The sequence below is a fragment of the Arachis hypogaea genome, chromosome 10 (genome assembly GCF_003086295.3).
Source record: "Arachis hypogaea cultivar Tifrunner chromosome 10, arahy.Tifrunner.gnm2.J5K5, whole genome shotgun sequence".
NCBI lineage: Eukaryota > Viridiplantae > Streptophyta > Magnoliopsida > Fabales > Fabaceae > Arachis > Arachis hypogaea.
In genome coordinates this window covers 15,889,193-15,913,743 of record NC_092045.1, presented here as the reverse complement: position 1 = coordinate 15,913,743, position 24,551 = coordinate 15,889,193, and the positions used below count along the sequence as shown (strand labels likewise).

The following is a 24,551-nucleotide window of genomic DNA, read 5'->3' as shown; positions in this document are numbered from 1 at the left end:
AACCAAACTCACAACACAACGGAGTCCTTGAATCAAAGAGTATCCAGCAGCCAAACCATTAGCAACTACCAAGAATCTGCAAAGTTTTTTAATCCATCAAAAACTAATGAATTTGGACAACAAAACATGCAACACTTTTATTGCTAGAAATTAACATAGAACATAGATAAATAGATACTTACACCAAAGCCTTAACATCAGTGAATTTAGCTTCCTTCTCAAAGGAGAAAAACACCTTCACTTGTGAATCAGTTCCATAAGAACAGCTGCAACAACTCCAAGACCAAGAATCATAAACCTTAACACCAACTCAGCTATCTTGATCCTCTTATCCAACAATTTCAGGTTTGTGCTATGGTACATTGGAGCTGTTCCAGGACTAACACCTACACCCAAATAGCTCATTTTCTCTAGACACTAACAATGCAAAAGAAAACAATGGATATGAACACCAACCACTAAATTCTTCACCACTTAAATAGACACGGGTTTTAGTTCAACACCCAAGAAAACAGAAGGAAAAAAAGATTCAGACAAGGAAAAAAGGAATAAATAAAAGAGAAAAACAAAATATGTATTTAGAAAGTAAATGATCAAGAAGATAAAATACCATAAAAATCAGAAAACCAGAAAAAAAAACAATAAACCAGTGAATACAATTGCATCCTATAAATACACTAACTTATTTTTACACACCTATAAACTTATTCAACAAAACTATCAAAATAGCTATAATAACTAACTTCTTTATCCATTATTAGAAGCCGAAGAAAAGCATGTTCTTCATTCTCCTCCCTATGATCAATTAAACTCCTCATTCCGATGATTCTAAGTGTTATCTTCTAACATTCCTTCCAGGGGGTGAGATTAGAGAGGAGCTTTTTTGAATCAGTTGACACTAAGCATAGTTCATTTGTTTCATCTATCACACAAGCAGCAATACAAACAAAACCACCCAATTTTCAGAAGGAAATCAGAAGGGAACGGATAAACAGGACCAAAAACAATTACTGTTACTGGAACACAACATCTTATATCGAAACAAAAAATCCAATTTTCAAAATAGAATCAGAAAAGAACGCCCAAACAGGGACAAAAACAAATCTTGTTAATTGAAAGGAAACTTGAGTATCAAAGTAAACAAATATCAAAGAATCTGAAATAAGTCATAACCACTACATACCTACATCACAGGAAATTCGGACTGAACAGTGAAACACGTCACATGATGGAAGGGGACAGAGAAAGGACAGGGCCGCCGTAAAAATTCCCACCTAACTTGTTGTTTCCCAAGATAAGAGAGCGGCAGAGTGACATGAAGCCTAGGCTGATTTCTTCTTGAGAACTACCACCGATCTTTAAATGAATCTGACAAATCAGACCAAAAAAAATTTGTTCCCAGCATCCTTTTCCATGAACCCTAATCGCACAGGTAGCTATATCAATAAAGGTTAGGAAAAGAAAGAAACCTGAAACACCAAGATATCATAGCCAAAAACAGATCCAAGATGGGGAAGAACTGGGAATGGAGATTGAAGCTTACCGAATGAATGGATTGATGAGAGTAAGGCTTGTCAGTCAGTATCCACGCATCTACTGCTCTCAACTCTGTTCTTGCTTCTTCATCTTGAGTCAATCCGTATTCTATAAAAATACTCTAACCAAATCGCCTTCAATGACGTATTTGGAGACTTCATCTCTAAGAGTGATGAGATCCTCTTCGCTGAGATCCTTAGTGACCTTGTTGTCCATGCTTATATCGCAGAGAATCTTGCGAGCTCTGCTCCTTCCGATTCCATGGATGTACTGTAGCGAGAACTCAATTTTCTTGTTGTTCGGAATCTCCACTCCGCCAACTCGAGCGCACTCTATGCTTAACTCTCTCTCCTGAGCACACAAACTCAAAAGTAAACAAACAAATTTCGGAAATGTAAGGTAGAGTTTGTTTTATGTTACCTTGGGAGGGTTGAGAACAGGGAAATAGACGGCTCTGGAAAGAGGTCTAGGGTTTGAGATTAGGGCGAGAGAGGGAGCTATAGGCATCGCTAGCGTTTGTGCCATGCTCGAGTTGTTCTTCTTCTTTCTCTGCTGCTAAATAGAAGTAAGAGATAAATAGAAATTAAAACCAAAAAAAGCAAAATTGTCTCAACACAACTCCTCATTCCAATGTATTATATTAACATAACAACTCATAAAAGAAGCAAAAACTTTAGCATATAAAATATTAGAGCCACTAAATATATATCAGAAACCAATCTTTAACTTCAAAAAAAGCTAAAAGCTTTTTCTCTTTCTCCAATCAACCGGTTCTTCTCATTTCACTTATTCTAAAATATGCATTATCTCAAAAAAAAAAACATTACTAAACCACAAAAAAAGAACAAATTAAATATAATTTATATAAATATAAGCAAGAAGAAAAATAAGTCCGGCAAGCTTCAGCTTTATATGAGGAAATTCAAATTATTAGCCTTATTAGCTTCTCTAATAAGCACCCAACCCCAATCTGGTTCAACAAAATACTATCTTAATTAGGAATATGAAAGCTAATAGAATTTAATTAAGCATAAAGCAGAGTTTGTTACACACAGAAAGCATATATATAAGAGGAAATAGGAAATGTAAAAGCATATATACTCCTACTACTGCATGTGGACAGTACTCTTAATGTGAAACAGATGAAAACACATAATCGGTGGCGTTCTGAATTAAGTAATTTCCACACAGAAATTAAAATTTCACTAATTAATCAAGATCCATATTATGTATAGTTATGAGCAGTGAAATTAAGTAAAGGTGATATTGGGTCAGAGAGAGGGAGAATGAAGAGGTACGAACCAGGGATCGCTGGAATATTCGAAGAGCTTGCCTTTGGTAGAGAAGATGATGAGTGCGACTTCGGCAACGCATAGCACTGATATTTCGTTTGCCTTCTTCAGCAAACTTACCTATCTACCTATCCTCTGTAACATTGAATCTCCTTCAATCTCCTTATATTCAGCGCATTAAACCTCCTCTGAGAAAATCAATAAACACATCAATAAATTAAACTTTCTTCTTAATTAATTGAATGGTTTAAGCGAAAAGAAACTAACCAAATCGCCTTCAATGACGTATTTGGAGACTTCATCTCTAAGAGTGATGAGATCCTCTTCGCTGAGATCCTTAGTGACCTTGTTGTCCATGCTTATATCGCAGAGAATCTTGCGAGCTCTGCTCCTTCTGATTCCATGGATGTACTGTAGCGAGAACTCAATTCTCTTGTTGTTCGGAATCTCCACTCCGCCAACTCGAGCGCACTCTATGCTTAACTCTCTCACCTGAGCACAAAAATTCGAAAGTAAACAAACAAATTTCAGAAATGTAAGGTCGAGTTTGTTTTATGTTACCTTGGGAGGGTTGAGAACAGGGAAATAGACAGCTCTGGAAAGAGGTCTGGAGTTTGAGATTAGGGCGAGAGAGGGAGCTATAGGCATCGCTAGCGTTTGTGCCATGCTCGAGTTGTTCTTCTTCTTTCTCTGCTGCTAAATAGAAGAGATAAATAGAAATTAAAACCAAAAGAAGCAAAATTGTCTCAACACAACTCCTCGTTCCAATGTATTATATTAACATAACAACCCATAAAAGAAGCAAAAACTTTAGCATATAAAATATTAGAACCACTAAATATATATCAGAAACCAATCTTTAACTTCAAAAAAAGCTAAAAGCTTTTTCTCTTTCTACAATCAACCGGTTCTTCTCATTTCACTCGTTCTAAAATATGCATCATCTCAAAAAAAAAAAAACATTACTAAACCACAAAAAAAAGAACAAATTAAATATAATTTATATAAATATAAGCAAGAAGAAAAATAAGTCCGGCAAGCTTCAGCTCTATATGAGGAAATTCAAATTATTAGCCTTATTAGCTTCTCTAATAAGCACCCAACCCCAATCTGGTTCAACAAAATACTATCTTAATTAGGAATGTGAAAGCTAATCAAATTTAATTAAGCATAAAGCAGAGTTTGTTACCCACAGAAAGCATATATATAAGAGGAAATAGGAAATGTAAAAGCATATATACTCCTACTACTGATATTTCGTTTGCCTTCAATCTCCATATATTCAGCACATTAAACCTCCTCTGAGAAAATCAATAAACACATCAATAAATTAAACTTTCTTCTTAATTAATTGAATGGTTTAAGCGAAAAGAAACTAACCAAATCGCTTTCAATGACGTATTTGGAGACTTCATCTCAGAGTGATGAGATCCTCTTCGCTGAGATCCTTAGTAACCTTGTTGTCCATGCTTATATCGCAGAGAATCTTGCGATCTCTGCTCCTTCCGATTCCATGGATGTACTGTAGCGAGAACTCAATTCTCTTGTTGTTCGGAATCTCCACTCCGCCAACTCGAGCGAATTCTATGCTTAACTCTCTCACCTGAGCACACAAATTCGAAGAAAAATATAAGCAATAAGAAAAATTATTTATAAATCTAATTTATATAAATATAAGCAAGAAGAAAAATTATTTAACTTAATTTTCTTGTAGACGTTCTGAACTCATTTCTGTTTCCCTAACTGCGATGCAATCTCAGATCAAAATCCAGCTGGATACTCAATTAATCTCTTATCAATTTCACTCTTATCAAACAAATCCTAATAGACTATTTTGTCTTGCAATCTATATATCCATATGGAAGGTTGTAATTCTGTACCGGTGGTGTAAGTACTGAAGGCAACTCCATGTAGCATATGAACCCATTGAGACTCCAATGACATAGAACTGTGGTCCTAACTCTAACTGATCAGCAGATATATGCCTAGTTCATCTATTAGTTCCTGTATATATGTATATATACACGTTGAGTAACCTTATTCAGCATATGAATATCGTAATTGTATAGTACTACTATTCTGTTTAAGTTGAAAGGGAATGAGTAATTGTACTTGGGGTGCGAGAAAGTTCATCTCTTTGGAGCTTCCAAAACCATGGACAATAATGATCTTGTACTTTGCCACATCCTTAGAAACCCCTCTCAAGATAAGCCAGGTGCCTCCCATCTGAGTTTAATTCTTGGTGAAATCATAGCAAAATCATCTTGGTTTGGAGAAACAACCTTAGTCCCCTGAAACAAAAACCCAACAACATATATAATATTGAAACCATTAAGAATGAACAAATCTTATCAGTGTTTACCTGACAGAAACCTCTGCAGAGTTGTTTTGTCTGAGATTGTGATGGTTTCTTATCACTGAACAATAGTTTAAGGTGATGTCCGAATCTTTTCATCTGTTCTTGATGACTTAGTAGATCCAAGCTATGCTTTTTATTTCTGTGTGCACATCAAATATGAATGGAATGAAAACTGAATTTCGTTCATTTCGTTTGTTTAAATCAGAGAAAATCAAACAAAAAGCAATCGGATCGTGGAATTCATGAATTGTTGCGATATGATGAAGGAAAAGGAACAAAAAGTAGACCTTTTGACAACGAAGAGGGATCCCTCGACGTCCTTGCGGCTCTGCAAACGGTAATCGCAGAAAGAAGAGAGAGAAAGCGTTAGAGAGAGATAGAGAATGGAATAGATGAAACGAAGGAGATTATAAAGGAACGAACCCATTGGGAGAGGTCGATGTTGAACTCGTAGAAGGTGACGTGTGCAGCGGTGATGAGGATTTCCTCGACGAAGGGATCGATGCGCTGAAGATCAGTGAGGTTGAGGAGCTTGGTGCTGTGCTGGTCGAGATTGGGATGAGCTTCCCGTTCTGAGACATTATGGAACCGCAAACACAAACCCTAGAATTTTGCGGGTTGGGTTTCGGCTTTTGATGTGTTCTATGCCTGAGAGTGAAAATGGAAAAGGGGGTAGGGTTTAGGGTTTGAAACAGCGGGTTCTGCTGGCTTTTACCGGGAAGAAGGAGATCCATAGAGAAATTGATACACTGACACGATGAAGGAAGGAGGAGAGACAGAGAGTGAGAAGCTTAGAAGGGAGAGAGAAGGAGCAACGCAGAAACAGAGAGAATAGAATAACCTTTACCTTTAACAATCTATTCTTCATTATTTTATTTCAAAATAACATGAGGGCGACACCTGGCTTCATGAGCCACGGCAATTATACAAGTAGTAGATATATATAGTTCAAACTTAAATAGAATCCATATAAGATTAACTTGCTCTGTTAATTGGGAAATAAAAAATCATTATGTTCCAATTCTTCAGCTTCTCAGTGGATGAGTACTAACAGTTGATAAATCCAAAAAATTTTGTTAGTGACAATAAAATATGTATAGTATGTTAACAATTTTATAATAAAAATATTATATATATATATAATTAATTATTAAATTATTTATTATATATTAATATATTTTTAATATATATTTTATATTTTATATTTTATACAAGTAATTTTTTGTGTATATATAATATAGTTGTTATAATTATATTTGATTATTATAAAATATGATTAATGTTTAAAATATTTAATTAATAAATTAAAACAGTAAAATAATAATTTAAATAATAATATATAATTTAAAATTTAAATTTTAAATTTTATATTTTAAAAAATTAAATATTTTTTAGTAATACAATTGAAATATTATTAAATAATTATTTAAAAATTTGTCTCACATATAATTCATTTTTAATAATATTTATAGTTAAAGAATTCTTTTAATTAATGTATATTATAAAAACAACTAAAGCTAATTTAAAAAAATACCGATAAATAAATAATATTTTTTGAATTAATTTTTAATAAAAAATATTAATTTCATTCAAATTTAAAAATTAATTATTATAATATATATTTAATATGAATTCTCTCACTATTAAATATTAAAATAAAATTAAATAAAAAATTATTATAGAATTAAATTTATTAATTTAATAAAAACAAATAAATATTATCATAATGTATTACTGAAGAAAATTTCAAATTGTACTTTCCCCCACAAATAGAACCGTCCCTGACTGCTAACACTAGCAGACGATGTGATCAAGTTCTTGCGTGCTTTTACTAAAACTAAAAAGAGACGATAGCGACTATAAATAGTGCCACCTTTGTAAGTATTTTCCAAAATACTTCGTTTGCCAAATTTTTTATTTGAGTGAGAATAGTCGCCGGAGCTTGAAAAAAAATTTGAAAGAGCAAAAAATTTTAATAAAAAATTATATAATAATATTTATATTAAAATAAAATTTATAAATATAATTATTTTATTTTAAAATTTATTATTAACATGTAAAATTATATATAATTAAAATTAACAAAAAATAATTTTGATCTTTGATTAATAAAAAAATTTGTTTAGGTTAATAAGTCAATTTAATTTTAAATAAAAAATTAATTTAAAAAAATCAGTTTGTACATAAAAAAATTAGTTTTTGCACATAAATTTTTATTTAAAAAATTAATATTTTATCTAAAAATAGAATTTTTTAAAATTAATTTTTTATTTAAATTATATAAAATTAATTATAATTTATAAATTATTTTTTAATATTTTAAAAAATTAATTTTATTTTTGATAATATTTATCTCTCAAAAATTTTAAGATGACTTATTTTTATTATTATTTTTATTACAAATTAAATAATATAATACAACAAAACAAAGTCTTAAATTTTTAATAAAATAAAAATATCAAAATTTATTAATGTAAACAATGTTATACTATAATAGCATTAAATTTGTAAAATTGATTTAAAAATAAAATAATAATTTTTATTAATAACTGATATTACTATCATTTATATTATAATTTTTATTATTTTAATAATAAAAAATACATAAAACTATATGAAAAATTAAATATAATTTAGTGTTAATTTTATAATAATATTTAATTTATAAAATTAATTTAAAAATATGTTATTTGTTATTGATTTAAAATATGTCATTTATTATATTAAATAGAGAAAATAAAAAATTTAAAAAAATAATAAAAATAGACATAAAACTCAAATACATAAATTAAAAGTATATTAATTTAATTAAATAATCTAATTTTATTTTTTTAAAATAAAATTATTAATAAATTTACAAAAATTTTGATTTATTGTATGTCTCATGTTTTTAATTTCACTTTGCTTATAGGCTTTGAAATCAGGTTATGATAACTGTGATGCAATTATTTAGTTGGATAACTGATGTAATTATTGAGTTCTAAGAGATTGAGTTTTTCTATTCTATTATTAGTAAGACATGGATAGCTTAGTATTTTCTATTTCTTTCCCTTACTTCTGAAGTTCATTGTTTCAAAGGTTCAGTATTGGCTTCAACTTTCAAATAGGAATTGGGAGCTGGTGAAGATAATAACATCTTCTGGAACTGAGTCTGTTGTTTCACTGCCTGATAGAAAAGTAAGATATGATCTAGAATTACCACAGTACACAGTGATGTTTGTTCTATCTAGCTGGACTCACTGAGACAACTGAAAAATATTCTTTTAATTTAACCTTGTTAATCATATCTTGTAAAATTCAGACAAAAGCAGGGCCTATTTTGGTTGCCATAAATCCCTTCAAGAAAGTTTCTTTGTATGGTAATGATTATATTGAAGCCTACAAGCGTAAGAATTAAAAGGGCCTGTTTTGTTTTACTTTTTGACTTAGCTACATTAAGGCAATATTCTCTGTCTTTAACTTGTGCACTGCAATTCAATTCAACTATTTTTAATGAAAGTATAATTATGTTAATTGCCAATATATTTGCTGTAAGTATTTGAGTATTTTGATGATTAATTACATTTAGTTGGTGATATGTTATATAGGGTTTTAAATTTGAAAGATACCTTAGGATGTTTATTTATAATTTATTTATTATTTTATTAAGGAACGATTTTTTCGGTTGAACCACGGTTAGACCGGTTGGACCAGTAAACCAGTGAACCAGTGACTAAAACGATTCGATGACCGGTTCGGTTTTCAGAACCTTGATTGAGATAATTCATTTCTATTTTGTATCGGTTTGTATGATGACTCTGATTGTTTTCGTAACATTACCTATCCAACTTGCTCCCGTTTCTCTATTGGCTCTATAAATTCTAACTAGCCCTTCCCCTCAAGACACATTCCATATTTTCATACAAGAACCAATACTATTACTATAGGCACGTAGAAGGGGAAACAAAGGTTAATAAAACAAAAAAAGGAAAGGGATGGATACTGGAACCTATGGATATCCCAAACAAGGAGTGAAAAAGATTGATCCGTCCTATGATGTTCCAGAAGGAGTGGACATTCGGGGAAGATATGATGAGGAGTTTGCAAAAATCCTCACAAAGGATGCTCTGAAGTTTGTTGCTGAGTTGCAACGTGAGTTCAGGAGCCATATAAGGTATGCTCTGGAGTGCAGAAAAGAGGCAAAGAGGAGGTACAATGAAGGGGCTCTGCCGGGGTTCGATCCGGCGACGAGGTACATAAGGGAAGGGGAGTGGGTGTGTGCACCGGTTCCACCGGCTGTGGCTGATAGGAAGGTAGAGATCACAGGACCTGTGGAGAGGAAGATGGTTATCAATGCTCTCAACTCTGGAGCTAAAGTCTTTATGGTTAGTACTAATTACCAACACATCTTTATGCGCATTTGCAGTGTTTTACGATGGGGTATCCATTTTACATGGAATAAAATGTGTCGACTCATTCATTATTTACTATTGGATTGGATTTCAGTAGAGTCTATATTCTATTCATTGAAAGATAATGGATAAGTCAACAATATTGTATATCTAAAATGAATGAATTAGTGAAGAAATTAATTAAATGATAAAATGAGAGATAAATCAATAATCATCATTGAATTTGTAATTCTTATCATGTAAACTCTATTATCTTAATTTAAAACTGATTAATATTTCACTTTATTATTTTATTAATTCTCTCCCTTTGAGGAGTTTGATCCAAAATCAATATATCAAACATTTATTTAGTACTTCTTTAAAAAAACAAACACTATACTATACGTAAATTGTATAATCGTCACTCCACGCATGCTCTTACAAAAAAGAATTTTTTTTACCAGTACACTTGATTTTTAGATATTTTAGGAGTTATGAAGATGGGCCAGGATAATGATTAAGAGGAGATATTCCTATCTTATAAGAGATGTGAAGTGATAAAACTAACAACTTTTGTGATTTGTAATTATCAATTAATCATTATTAGTATTTTTAATAGTGTGAAAATTTATATAATAATATAAAATTATTTATTTTTTTTATTAAATAATGATTAAATTTTAATAAATGTGCTCGTCCCTAGACTTTCTCATAAGAGATTGTGTTTATGTTGGGGTGATGTTCAAATAACATTTCAGATTTGGAACCAAAACAATGAAAAGTTGCTGTTTGTTAAAATTTCGATTTGTAGGCTGATTTTGAAGATGCACTCTCACCAAGCTGGAGAATCTTATGAGGGGTCAAGTGAACTTGAAGGATGCAGTGGCTGGGACTATAACCTTCAACGACAAAGCCAGGAACAAGGTTTACAAGCTCAACGATCAGACAGCTAAGCTTTTTGTCAGACCAAGAGGTTGGCACCTACCCGAGGCCCATATTTTCATTGATGGTGAACCAGCAACCGGTTGCCTTGTTGATTTCGGCCTCTACTTCTACCACAATCATGCACCGTTCCGCCAGACTCAGGGTGCAGGCTTTGGCCCTTTCTTCTATCTTCCAAAAATGGAGCACTCAAGGTAAAGAACAAAGCTAGCTCTAGCTGAAAGCTAGAGATTTTATGTTTAGGAGTTTATATAGAATACAATCAAACAAGTAATTTGTGATTGACAGGGAAGCTAAGATATGGAATAATGTGTTTGAGAGGGCAGAGAAGATGGCAGGCATAGAAAGGGGAAGCATACGGGCCACTGTTCTGATTGAAAAACTTCCTGCTGTGTTTCAAATGAACGAAATTCTGCATGAGCTGAGGGACCACTCCGTTGGTCTCAACTGTGACCGTTGGGATTACATTTTTAGTTATGTCAAGACCTTCCAAGCTCACCCGGATCGGCTGCTCCCGGACAGGGTTCTTGTTGGCATGAGTCAGCACTTCATGAAGAGCTACTCTGACCTTCTCATCCGGACGTGTCATAGGCGTGGCGTGCATGCTATGGGAGGCATGGTATGTATATGTGATAAATTTGGGAGAAAATGGTAATGTCACTCTTTTTCTATAATGTCACTCCATACATACTTTTGCATTGTATGTTTGCATGAATTTGTAGAAAAAAGTGAAGGAATAAAAATAGAAATGACAATATCCATTCTCTGAATTTGGTTCACTACAAGAATAAGTTCTCTAATGTCAAAATTGCATATGGCTTTAACAAACATGTTTTCATTGCTTGGACAGGAAAATAAGATGATGGCATTGAAATCAAAGTATAACATGTTAAGTTCACATGAAATTTTGAAGCTGACCAGAGTTTACTACTATGCAGCATTCTTAATTTCTAGTGGTAGTTCTAACTTTTAAGTGAAGGGTATATGGACTATATAATGTAGATGCTAACTGACTAGTATCAAATTGAACATTAAGGATAACAATCACAAGGCTAGATTGAAAATTTAGCTGAAACTGTTTAAACCAAATTGAGGCAAGCCATACATGAAGGTGGTTTTTTGTTGAAAATGTTTCTTAAGTTTATATTCTTTACCAGGCAGCTCAAATTCCAATTAGAGATGATCCAGCTGCTAATGAGGCAGCACTGGAACTGGTAAGGAAGGACAAACTAAGAGAAGTAAAGGCAGGGCACGACGGAACATGGGCAGCACACCCTGGTCTGATACCAGCCTGCGTGGAGGTTTTTAACAACAACATGGGCAATGCTCCTAATCAGATCAAGGACGCGAAGCGGGATGATGCTGCAAGCATAACTGAAGAAGACCTCTTGCAAATACCTAGAGGTGTACGTATAATGGATGGTCTCCGCTTGAATACACGTGTCGGTATTCAGTATGTGGCGGCATGGCTCACTGGATCTGGTTCAGTTCCTCTTTACAACCTCATGGAAGATGCTGCCACTGCTGAGATTAGCAGGGTGCAGAACTGGCAGTGGATCAAGTATGGAGTGGAGTTGGATGGGGATGGACTCGGAGTAAGAGTGAGCAAGGAGCTCTTCAGCCGAGTGGTTGAGGAAGAGATGGCTAGGATTGAAAGTGAAGTGGGAAAAGATAAATTCAAGAAGGGAATGTATAAGGAGGCTTGCAAGATCTTCAAAAGGCAGTGCACTGCTCCAACACTGGATGATTTTCTAACCCTGGATGCCTACAATTACATAGTCATACAACACCCCAAGGGACCAGCAAAGCTTTGAATTTTGAAATGCTTCATTATGTCTAATAGTTTGCTGTTAGTTTGGATGGTGTCTTATACTCTTATGTAAGACGTTAATTCAGTCTTTATATTTTCATTATATTTATGTACACAAGAAACCGGCTCCACCTAGTGGGATAAGGTTTTGTTGTTTTATCATGTACACAAGAAAAGGAGGAGAAGGGAAAGTTGAGGTGTTGCTATTTTAAATAAAGATGGAACATTGCTATCTGCTTGAGCAGAAACTAAACCCCGTAACCAAGATTAGTTATGAGTCTCACCATATCAGTCTTCTGCAACCTAGTTTTAGAATGATAACTCCAAGATTTTCTTCCTCGTGGATTCAGTAAGGGGATAGGAGCAAGTCATGAGCCAATATAATGGTTAGCTAAAATTTTCATCAATTAGATAGGAGTTGGTTCAAAACTTACACCCAATCAAAAGCCAACCCAAAAATAGAAGCTTCTGGATAAGATTCTACAGCTTCAATAACAGCATGTTCATGCATTTTCTAAATCAATTATTCTTCATATACAAGTTATTTACACATACAAGTCATTTACATTCACGCGACCTGCCAAGTTCTTCTCCTCCTCCTCCTTCTTCTTCTTCTCTTTACACTTCGTCATCTTCTTCTTCTTCTCTTTTTTTTTCTCTTTTGTTATAGTCATCTTCTTCTTCTTACACCTCTTCCTCCTCCTCCTCCTCCTTTTTTCGTTGGACTTTTTTATTCTTATTCATTTTTCTCCTTCTCGTCCATCATCTTCATCATCATGATCATCATTGTTATAGCATCGTCGTCGTCTTATATGTATCGTCGTTATCGTTATTGTTATCGTTATCGTAGAAATTTTGCTATATTAATAACGTTGCCTGATCCAAAATTTTTGCCATAAAATTTTCTCAATTTGTGTAGTTACAGCAAATTTTAGGGTAAAACTAAGATATTTAGGTGTATTTAAGAATTTTCGATGAATTTGTACTGATAAATTCTGCATAATTCGAAACTCTTCTTCTTCCTCCTCCTCGTCTTCTAATGCTTCTTTTTTTTATTATCATCACCATCTTCTTCCTTTTTTTTCTTATTCATCTTTCTTTTCTTGTTTTACATTTTCAACTTTCTTCTTGTTTTACTCTTTCTTAACAAGAATAAAAGAAAAAAAAATCAAATAAAAAAGAAGAAACACATAATGCTACAAAATTACTTGGAAGAGGATGAACCTACATTCATTCAACTAAAAGAAAAACAGAAATAAGGAAAAAAAGAAGAAAAAAATACAGCATTAGAGAAAATATTTTTGTGTAGTTGCAGTAAATTTCGCGGTAAAACTAAGATATTTAGGTGTATTGTTTAAAAATTTTCGGTGGATTTGTACTGATAAATTCTGCATAATTCAAAACTCTTCCTCTTTCTCCTCTTCATCTTCTTCTACTTCTTATTCATCTTTTCCTTCTTATTTTACCTTCTAAAAAATATATAGAGTACTGCAAAATCAATAGAAAGAGGAGGAAAAAAGTGCAGCAACAAAGTGTTACATACCCTGGAGAGAGAGAGAGAGAGAGAGAGAGAGAGAGAGAGAAAATGCTGAGTCAGTAGCCAAGGCAGCTTAAAAAGGAAAGAAAATAATCCCTTTACCTTATCATTAATCTAGAAGAAGCAATAAAGAAAAGAGAGGAATAATAAGGCAAGAGAAATGTGTAATCATATGAGTTGAATGCTAATTATGATAATTAATTTAGGGAATGCAATAAAAGGAGTTGATTAGGTGAGAGGTAGGAAAAGATTTGGAAAGGTCTAGGCTAGGAGAGAAGAGAACTCTCGAAATTCTTCTATTATCTTTTACTATTCTATTGTATTTCTGTATTTCTATTAAAATAAATACCAGTGTAACAACTGGTATCAGAGCACCGATCTTAGGTGTTCTATGCATGGTTTCCACGCGAGCTGCCATGAAGTCAAGGTTGGAAGTTTTGGAGAAGCAAATGGAGGAGATGAGGGAGGCCAGAATCGTTCATTGGAAACTCAAAACCGATCATTTGAACTCTTATCCACCAACCTACTAAGACAGGTGAGGAAAATGCTTTCACAACAACACCATGACCAGGGAAGAAACGTGGCTGAAGGGAGAAACAAGGGAGATGGAGAAGGTTCAGAAGGCAGAGGTGGCGGCAATAATGAAGGTGAAACAGAACAGAGGAGATTTGAGCCTACCAGGAAGCTTGACATTCCCATCTTCTCGGGAGATGATGTAAATGGCTGGCTGGTGAGATGGAAAGGTATTTTCGTATCACCCAGGTGGCTCTGGCAGAAAGAATGGACTTTGTCACTCTTGCTTTGGAGGGAGAGGATCTCGCATGGATGGAGTGGTGGGAAGAATACACACCATTTTAGACATGGAGACGATTCAAAGAGGACTTATTGAAATGTTTTTAACCTGGAGCTGCTCTCAACCCCATGGCTCTGTTACTAGAGGTGAAACAGGTGGAGGACGTTGCTTAGTATAAGCAAGAGTTTAAGTCTGCAGTTCGAACGCAGAGAAACCTGGGAACAGAGGCTCTCATGTGCATCTTTGCAAATAGACTCAAAAAGAAAATTCAAGCAGAGTTGGAGGTGGCTCAGTTTGATAATTTGCCAGCTTAATTGGATAGAGCCACGTCTATTGAATGGCGAAATCAAGCATGGAAGGAGACCGGGGTTGACCCTAATGGCAAGAGGGTGGAGGGGTTGCCAAAAGGGAGCAGGTCAGGCAAATCTGGTACGGTGGGAGCTAGATTTGGATTTTTCAAAAATCCTAGTTTGGCGAAGTACAACACCCATAACGACAGAAGCGAATCGATGGGCAAAACTCACAGATTAATGAAAAATAGACTGGACAAAAAAATATCTAACCCAACATAAAAATCTGCCCGTTCCATCAAAACTCACAGATTAAGCGGTACGAGTTAGACAAATATTCTAAATTTAGCAGTATTAAATTTTTAACCTTACTCATCCTTTTTGACAAATTTCAAAGATTGGCTCGGTAAATTTTGGCCCATTTGCCACCCCTTTTGGTGACAATCTAAACATTGATACATCACATAGCCATTGTAGTAATCAGCGAGGCATTAGAGTGTTTCTCAATAATTACGAGTTCCACACAAAAAACGTTCTAATATAAAGAGAATTCTTTTCTTTTTTTTTTGGACAATGCCATGATGGGCTAGAAGAGAATTCTTTGTGAAGCGTTTCTTTTCATTTTTTTGTTTGAAGTACTTCTTCTCCGAAACGACCTATTCAGATTTTGGCCTTGTTATGAAAACCCAAACCTTAAATATCTTTGGGCCTTAATATTGATTTATTGCATCAGGGCTTAGTAGTAACTCTTTTATCAGGAACTGGTTGAGTGTAAGCCCAAAAGAACAAAAACATGTGTCTGTCCCATCAAATGCAGTAATCATGAATAATTTAGAAGTTAGAACTATGACCAGGAAAAGAACCAAACGTTAGATTTTGTGTTCTTAAAGAGGAGGCTTTTTTCTTAATCCATGATAAATATTGAACCTCAATTACCATTCTACTTCTACATTTCTACCAACTTCTTTTGTTCATTAATCAGTATCGACTTTACAGGAACCTTTTTAAAGTATGGACTAACTGCATAACAAAAATACAGCTGAATCATCATCTATTCTGGTAGCGATATAAGTGTTTTGGCAGCATGACGCATGCTATACCAGATATTATTATTATTCCAATAAACTAAAGGAAAATATATATATTTACTCTATTACTACAATAGATTCAAATATAAAATTAATATTATCTGAATAAAAAAGATATAATAAAAAAAACATATCAGAAAGCCTTATCAGAATCTATTATTGCAATCTATAGTAACACACTAAGACGGCTAAGGACACTAGTGCCCATTCCCAAAATAATTATAGAGTACACACAATATATATATATATATATATATATATATATAATATATATATATATATATATATATATATATATATACTAGCAGAAGACCCGTGCAATAATTTCGGTTCTTCTCAATGTTTTTGGATTGTCACTTTTTAAGTTAATAAAAAGTACTTTTGTTGTTTAATTCTTAACTAAATGTAACAGATTTGTTTACTCTATCACTACTCAATACATAAGTATTTTTTCCTAACTCTTCATAGTTGCATAAGTATCGTTACTTTTCAAAACATTAATTTTGATGAGCACGTCTTAGAATTGGCTATAGAAATCCTGTCTCATAGAACATTGTATCTTGTTCAACTTCATAAATTATGCAACAACAAATACAACTTAAAAATATAAACAACACAATTAAGAAGATAAACATAAATAAGAACAAAAACCAATATAATTTATGTATATAAAAAGAATTCTTTCATCGCATTAAAATTTAAGGAAGGGAGCAATTGAAATTGAACCGTATAAGATTTTATAGGGTTTTTCACGTATTACAACAAAAATATATTATTATTCAAATGCATAAAATTAAATCTTCTAACATTGAGATAAATAAGAGTCAAAATTGAGAAAAATCATCAGTAATCAAAAGAGTAAAAATTGCTTTAGTTTCATACTTGAACCTTAACAAATAATATCAAGTTTAAAAAAAATTTCATACACATACGCAAGTCGCAAATTTATTGACCTAAGATCTCAAATGCAAGTAATTATCCTAACACAATAAGAACAGAGTTATTATTATAAAATATATAGTTAAACATATTCTACAGCAAATCAACTATTCATAAGTAAACTGTTCGAATTGAATCACAAGAGCCTGAAAAATATGATAAGTGAACGAAGTTATTAATCCACTCGAAAACAACTTATTAACTAATAATTTGATTATGCGTATAATGTTAATACAACTCCTTGTGTTTTAAAATAACAAAATTATATTGTTATGTAGATTCAAACAAATATCTATAAATTAATGTTATTCTAATATACGTTAATAATACATGGTGTCCTAAATTTTTTTTCTTGTTAAAAATTTTTATTTATAATTGTGCCATTAATATCACAATTGTGTATTTAGAGAATTGCGTATTTGACTCTCAAATTGACACTCAAATTGACACGAGAGAGAACTAATAAGATCTAAATGTTTTTTAAATTACTTTATCCAATAAAAAAACAATCAATCGAATAGAAAATCATGACTGATTTTGTGGTATACACATATCCTTGTCAACACTTTAAGTATATGCCTTAGTAGGAACACTATCAAAAGAAGACAAACACATGCACCAAAAGAGGAAATTATTAATAATATGATACAACTGATAAGTGTCTTAAAATTAATCCAAAACACAAACATATAGAACAGGTAACATTTCAGAAAACTCACTAACACATAGAAATGATTAGTTTGGTGTCACAATACCAATGCTAAAATGATCAAAGATTAGTGCACATTCCATTTAATTCCTAACAACAGTTCTTTATAACCTCATGGGTAACTGTTTATAACCTCATGGGTAATACTCATGTTAAACTAAGGTAACAATGAGTATTTATAATCCGAAAAGTAAAAAATAATTTAATAAAGGAACAACTGCCAGCCGGAACATTTATTGCACTGAGAGTTAATATTTTGAAACCCTTTGAAAATCTGAGTGAACTCTATGTCTACCTAAGTCCTCACCAGAGGCCCCTGCTGCTACTCGTATAATATCTTCAATAAGTGCAAAGTTCTCCAATATATCAACATGAGCACCACTCTGGGTTCCCCTTCCTTCGAGAAGATTAGCCGGAGCAGCGTCTTCATACTCCCTTACGAACGTTTAGATGCTTGAAGGATTAAAGCGGGTTTTTTCCCGCCAACCTCTTGCACAAATGAAACCAGCGCTTAAAACAGGAACGGTTTCATCCCAATTGGCATTATAAACTCCATCCTTTAAAAAAGAGTCCTCATCTCCATCAATTGCTGATGTGTCAATCTGAAACGGAATGTAGCATTCCGATTGGAAGGTTGACTTATAAACATAGACTCTTTACGTTGGAATCCCGACCCCATACATAGAGTAAATCTCCATATTTGGAGCATGTGGTAATCTGCAGCAGCAGGACAAAAATATAACACAAACCATAAAGAGAAGTAGTATGAATAAACTACGGATTTTAAAAGACAGCAGGATACGACATTATAGAAGATAGCAAAAGCAGGAATCTATCAATGCCCCAAACCAAGGTAATAAAATGATTAATTACGTAGTAGCTATGTGCCAACAATAGTCAAATTCTAGATTGGCAGTCTTCTTGTGTGCAACTTCTACAAAATGTTTACTAAAGCAATTAAGTATAGGATCTCACCTTGTTTCTAAGGGGTTAGACCAATATTTGTAATGCTTGTATTTTGGGTCATCCAAATTATCAGCAATCCCACGAGACAGTTTTCTAATAATAATGTTTATTTAACTCATTTTGTGCACTGTAATAAACTTCATTATTTCTAAATTTATTTCAGAACTTATAGTTATATACTTTAAATACTCAAACTAATTTTAGACATTATACTTATATTATTGCTGTAGCTTTTTCCAACAACAAATTGAAGAAAAGAAAGACCCAATAGAGCAAGGGTCCCAATAAATGAATACATCATAAGAAAACTTAAATAAATCTAATGCCTACTAACCTGTCGAAGCTATTGGATCACCTCACAATTGCCATAATGAAAGCAAAAAGACATCTCCATGACCACAAATCTAGCTTTTCAATTTGACCCATATTCCAATCAGCAATCACTCCCACAAATCATCTCCCTCCCTAAATCCTACCCTAAATCAAGTGTGTATGAGTATTAATAGCTCAATAGTTCAGTGTACATTATAGAAAATTGAGTATTAAAATCAACGGAAAATTACAAAACTCAGATTTAAAACACGCAAACCCCAATGGGAAATCAGGAACACAATTGCAAACTCTAATAAAATCACTGCATACTGAAAACGAAGAACCTAACAGAAAATCGAAAAAGAATCTCTCTTCATGAAGACAGAGTTCAGAAAAAGAATCAAAATTATTCAAAGCTACTATGAATTACATATTAGAAAACCAAATCCAATCTGATGCCTACAATTTCTAGGATATTCAGAGAGCATTTGAAGTGTTTTTATATGGATTGTATATAGATCTTATTATGTGTGTCACTTTCATTTGTGTTTTTTTTCACATGCTTCTGTTCCAATTGCTGCTAGAACCAAAAAATTAGCCAGGTCTTAACTAACAAACCTAAAAGAAGTATGCATCTATGTACAACACAGGTATATTTCTTTAATCTCCAAATAAAAATTAATCAATTAGGAAGTGAAGTAAATAAAGAGTTATCTTTATCTAACCAAAGTAATTAAGTACCTAAAATTAGCTAATTACCATACAATCAAATTAAATATCAATGAAACCCGTTAAACCTTAAAACCCAATGATAGAACAGCACAAGCAATACTAATGAATTAAGTGTTTTGCATCATCCTAATTGAGGCACTTGATTCCTTTTTACTCTAGGAAGATCAGATACAGATAAAAAATGACAAAAATATGGCCTCATAAAAAGGGATAGTTAAGAATGAAGGCGAAATATATCAAACTTACACTGGGGGCAACAACAGGAAGGCAGAAATTATGCTTCCTGAGCAAGAGAAAAGAAAGTAATTAAGATCAATCATGATATAGTAGATACAATTGAAGTAATTAATTTATAAGAGTACTCCGTACAGAATGGAAGGTAGAAAAAATATTAGAAGTCAAGGCTCTCTGAAACACAAAATAGAGAAAACCCATCATAAAAAAGGGAAGGAATAGCAACTTGCAACAATCCAGGACGAAATCAAGACACAATTTTTCGCACTTCAACTAGGGAAAGCAAAAACAGATCGAAATAACACAATTCTTTAGGGTTTAAAGAATTTTCCACTGTTTTAACACAATAGTTTTTCGAAATTGAAATCATAAAAAGGCATATACAACAGTTAGAAATATAAGAGATAAATAGCTCCAATCTGAAGCAAATGGTGAAAAAAAAGACAGAACAACAACACTTATTAATTATAGTGTTCAACACCCAAGTAAACAGAAGGAAAAAAAGATTCAGACAAGGAAAAAAGAAATAAATAAAAGAGAGAAACAAAATATGTATTTAGAAGTAAATAATCAAGAAGATAAAATACCATAAAATAAGAAAACCAGAAAAAAAATATATATTGCCACTCAGGTTATATCACTATGGACATAATGACAAATTACTTTTTTATTATGTCTTTGCATGAATTTATAACAAAAATAAATGATATTAATCAATATGGCAACAAAATGCTTGAGGAAAAAGCAAGATGTTGATGAATCTTGATAATCTTGTGTTTTGACCACAATGTATAAGACAACAAAAAAAAGTAGGATGTGATCTTTCAAATATAGAAGGGTACCTGATCAGCAGAGAAAATGGCCCAAGCTAAGGGGCTTGTTGAAGAGAACACTTCCCCTAACCAAACTCACAACACAACGGAGTCCTTGAATCAAAGAGTATCCAGCAGCCAAACCATTAGCAACTACCAAGAATCTGCAAAGTTTTTTAATCCATCAAAAACTAACGAATTTGGACAACAAAACATGCAACACTTTTATTGCTAGAAATTAACATAGAACATAGATAAATAGATACTTACACCAAAGCCTTAACATCAGTGAATTTAGCTTCCTTCTCAAAGGAGAAAAACACCTTCACTTGTGAATCAGTTCCATAAGAACAGCTGCAACAACTCCAAGACCAAGAATCATAAACCTTAACACCAACTCAGCTATCTTGATCCTCTTATCCAACAATTTCAGGTTTGTGCTATGGTACATTGGAGCTGTTCCAGGACTAACACCTACACCCAAATAGCTCATTTTCTCTAGACACTAACAATGCAAAAGAAAATAATGGATATGAACACCAACCACTAAATTCTTCACCACTTAAATAGACACGGGTTTTAGTTCAACACCCAAGAAAACAGAAGGAAAAAAAGATTCAGACAAGGAAAAAAGGAATAAATAAAAGAGAAAAACAAAATATGTATTTAGAAAGTAAATGATCAAGAAGATAAAATACCATAAAAATCAGAAAACCAGAAAAAAAAACAATAAACCAGTGAATACAATTGCATCCTATAAATACACTAACTTATTTTTACACACCTATAAACTTATTCAACAAAACTATCAAAATAGCTATAATAACTAACTTCTTTATCCATTATTAGAAGCCGAAGAAAAGCATGTTCTTCATTCTCCTCCCTATGATCAATTAAACTCCTCATTCCGATGATTCTAAGTGTTATCTTCTAACATTCCTTCCAGGGGGTGAGATTAGAGAGGAGCTTTTTTGAATCAGTTGACACTAAGCATAGTTCATTTGTTTCATCTATCACACAAGCAGCAATACAAACAAAACCACCCAATTTTCAGAAGGAAATCAGAAGGGAACGGATAAACAGGACCAAAAACAATTACTGTTACTGGAACACAACATCTTATATCGAAACAAAAAATCCAATTTTCAAAATAGAATCAGAAAAGAACGCCCAAACAGGGACAAAAACAAATCTTGTTAATTGAAAGGAAACTTGAGTATCAAAGTAAACAAATATCAAAGAATCTGAAATAAGTCATAACCACTACATACCTACATCACAGGAAATTCGGACTGAACAGTGAAACACGTCACATGATGGAAGGGGACAGAGAAAGGACAGGGCCGCCGTAAAAATTCCCACCTAACTTGTTGTTTCCCAAGATAAGAGAACGGCAGAGTGACATGAAGCCTAGGCTGATTTCCTCTTGAGAACTACCACCGATCTTTAAATGAATCGGACAAATCAGACCAAAAAAAATTTGTTCCCAGCATCCTTTTCCATGAACCCTAATCGCACAGGTAGCTATATCAATAAGGGTTAGGAAAAGAAAGAAACCTGAAACACCAAGATATCATAGCCAAAAACAGATCCAAGATGGGGAAGAACTGGGAATGGAGATTGAAGCTTACCGAATGAATGGATTGATGAGAGTAAGGTTTGTCAGTCAGCATCCACGCATCTACTGCTCTCAACTCTGTTCTTGCTTCTTCATCTTGAGTAAATCCGTATTCTATAAAAATACTCTAACCAAATCGCCTTCAATGACGTATTTGGAGACTTCATCTCTAAGAGTGATGAGATCCTCTTCGCTGAGATCCTTAGTGACCTTGTTGTCCATGCTTATATCGCAGAGAATCTTGCGAGCTCTGCTCCTTCCGATTCCATGGATGTACTATAGCGAGAACTCAATTTTCTTGTTGTTCGGAATCTCCACTCCGCCAACTCGAGCGCACTCTATGCTTAACTCTCTCACCTGAGCACACAAACTCAAAAGTAAACAAACAAATTTCAGAAATGTAAGGTAGAGTTTGTTTTATGTTACCTTGGGAGGGTTGAGAACAGGGAAATAGACGGCTCTGGAAAGAGGTCTAGGGTTTGAGATTAGGGCGAGAGAGGGAGCTATAGGCATCGCTAGCGTTTGTGCCATGCTCGAGTTGTTCTTCTTCTTTCTCTGCTGCTAAATAGAAGTAAGAGATAAATAGAAATTAAAACCAAAAAAAGCAAAATTGTCTCAACACAACTCCTCATTCCAATGTATTATATTAACATAACAACCCATAAAAGAAGCAAAAACTTTAGCATATAAAATATTAGAGCCACTAAATATATATCAGAAACCAATCTTTAACTTCAAAAAAAGCTAAAAGCTTTTTCTCTTTCTCCAATCAACCGGTTCTTCTCATTTCACTTATTCTAAAATATGCATTATCTCAAAAAAAAAACATTACTAAACCACAAAAAAAAGAACAAATTAAATATAATTTATATAAATATAAGCAAGAAGAAAAATAAGTCCGGCAAGCTTCAGCTTTATATGAGGAAATTCAAATTATTAGCCTTATTAGCTTCTCTAATAAGCACCCAACCCCAATCTGGTTCAACAAAATACTATCTTAATTAGGAATATGAAAGCTAATAGAATTTAATTAAGCATAAAGCAGAGTTTGTTACACACAGAAAGCATATATATAAGAGGAAATAGGAAATGTAAAAGCATATATACTCCTACTACTGCATGTGGACAGTACTCTTAATGTGAAACAGATGAAAACACATAATCGGTGGCGTTCTGAATTAAGTAATTTCCACACAGAAATTAAAATTTCACTAATTAATCAAGATCCATATTATGTATAGTTATGAGCAGTGAAATTAAGTAAAGGTGATATTGGGTCAGAGAGAGGGAGAATGAAGAGGTATGAACCAGGGATCGCTGGAATATTCGAAGAGCTTGCCTTTGGTAGAGAAGATGATGAGTGCGACTTCGGCAACGCATAGCACTGATATTTCGTTTGCCTTCTTCAGCAAACTTACCTATCTACCTATCCTCTGTAACATTGAATCTCCTTCAATCTCCTTATATTCAGCGCATTAAACCTCCTCTGAGAAAATCAATAAACACATCAATAAATTAAATTTTCTTCTTAATTAATTGAATGGTTTAAGCGAAAGGAAACTAACCAAATCGCCTTCAATGACGTATTTGGAGACTTCATCTCTAAGAGTGATGAGATCCTCTTCGCTGAGATCCTTAGTGACCTTGTTGTCCATGCTTATATCGCAGAGAATCTTGCGAGCTCTGCTCCTTCTGATTCCATGGATGTACTGTAGCGAGAACTCAATTCTCTTGTTGTTCGGAATCTCCACTCCGCCAACTCGAGCGCACTCTATGCTTAACTCTCTCACCTGAGCACAAAAATTCGAAAGTAAACAAACAAATTTCAGAAAATGTAAGGTAGAGTTTGTTTTATGTTACCTTGGGAGGGTTGAGAACAGGGAAATAGACAGCTCTGGAAAGAGGTCTGGAGTTTGAGATTAGGGCGAGAGAGGGAGCTATAGGCATCGCTAGCGTTTGTGCCATGCTCGAGTTGTTCTTCTTCTTTCTCTGCTGCTAAATAGAAGAGATAAATAGAAATTAAAACCAAAAGAAGCAAAATTGTCTCAACACAACTCCTCGTTCCAATGTATTATATTAACATAACAACCCATAAAAGAAGCAAAAACTTTAGCATATAAAATATTAGAACCACTAAATATATATCAGAAACCAATCTTTAACTTCAAAAAAAGCTAAAAGCTTTTTCTCTTTCTACAATCAACCGGTTCTT

The 24,551-nt window shown here is 33.3% G+C and overlaps 2 protein-coding genes and 1 pseudogene across 5 annotated transcripts; 1 reads left to right on the top strand and 2 right to left on the bottom strand.

Annotated features, from left to right (window-relative positions):
* Positions 1–554: 554 nt before the first annotated feature.
* Positions 555–2,949, bottom strand: LOC112715252 (small ribosomal subunit protein uS13c-like). The gene is made up of 5 exons (XM_072204645.1): positions 2,839–2,949; positions 1,957–2,091; positions 1,544–1,887; positions 1,184–1,420; positions 555–922 (listed from the first exon to the last, which is right to left on the bottom strand). The coding sequence occupies exons 1-3, from the start codon at positions 2,908–2,910 to the stop codon at positions 1,645–1,647; spliced, it is 450 nt and encodes a 149-aa protein (XP_072060746.1). The 5' UTR covers positions 2,911–2,949; the 3' UTR covers positions 555–922; positions 1,184–1,420; positions 1,544–1,644.
* A 10-nt stretch (positions 2,950–2,959) lies between these two features.
* LOC112715250 (small ribosomal subunit protein uS13c-like) lies at positions 2,960–23,766 on the bottom strand (the record flags this gene model as incomplete). 4 transcript variants are annotated; one of them, XM_072204641.1, is given in 7 exon segments in its annotated part: positions 2,960–3,016; positions 3,096–3,320; positions 3,390–3,524; positions 4,070–4,129; positions 22,472–22,696; positions 22,766–22,897; positions 23,648–23,766. In XM_072204641.1, coding segments are annotated over 5 exon segments (567 nt in total), but the record flags the coding sequence as incomplete, so codon positions are not given.
* On the top strand, positions 8,129–12,562 carry LOC112715247 (malate synthase, glyoxysomal-like; annotated as a pseudogene).
* Positions 23,767–24,551: the final 785 nt, after the last annotated feature.

Excerpts from the sequence above, each read along its gene's own strand:
- LOC112715252 (XM_072204645.1), bottom strand. The coding sequence starts at position 2,910 with ATGCGTTGCCGAAGTCGCACTCATCATCTTCTCTACCAAAGGCAAGCT. Across the intron at positions 2,092-2,838 it reads GAATATTCCAGCGATCCCTG|CAGCAGAGAAAGAAGAAGAA; the intron begins GTTCGTACCTCT and ends ACTTCTATTTAG. Across the intron at positions 1,888-1,956 it reads CTGTTCTCAACCCTCCCAAG|GAGAGAGAGTTAAGCATAGA; the intron begins GTAACATAAAAC and ends TTGTGTGCTCAG.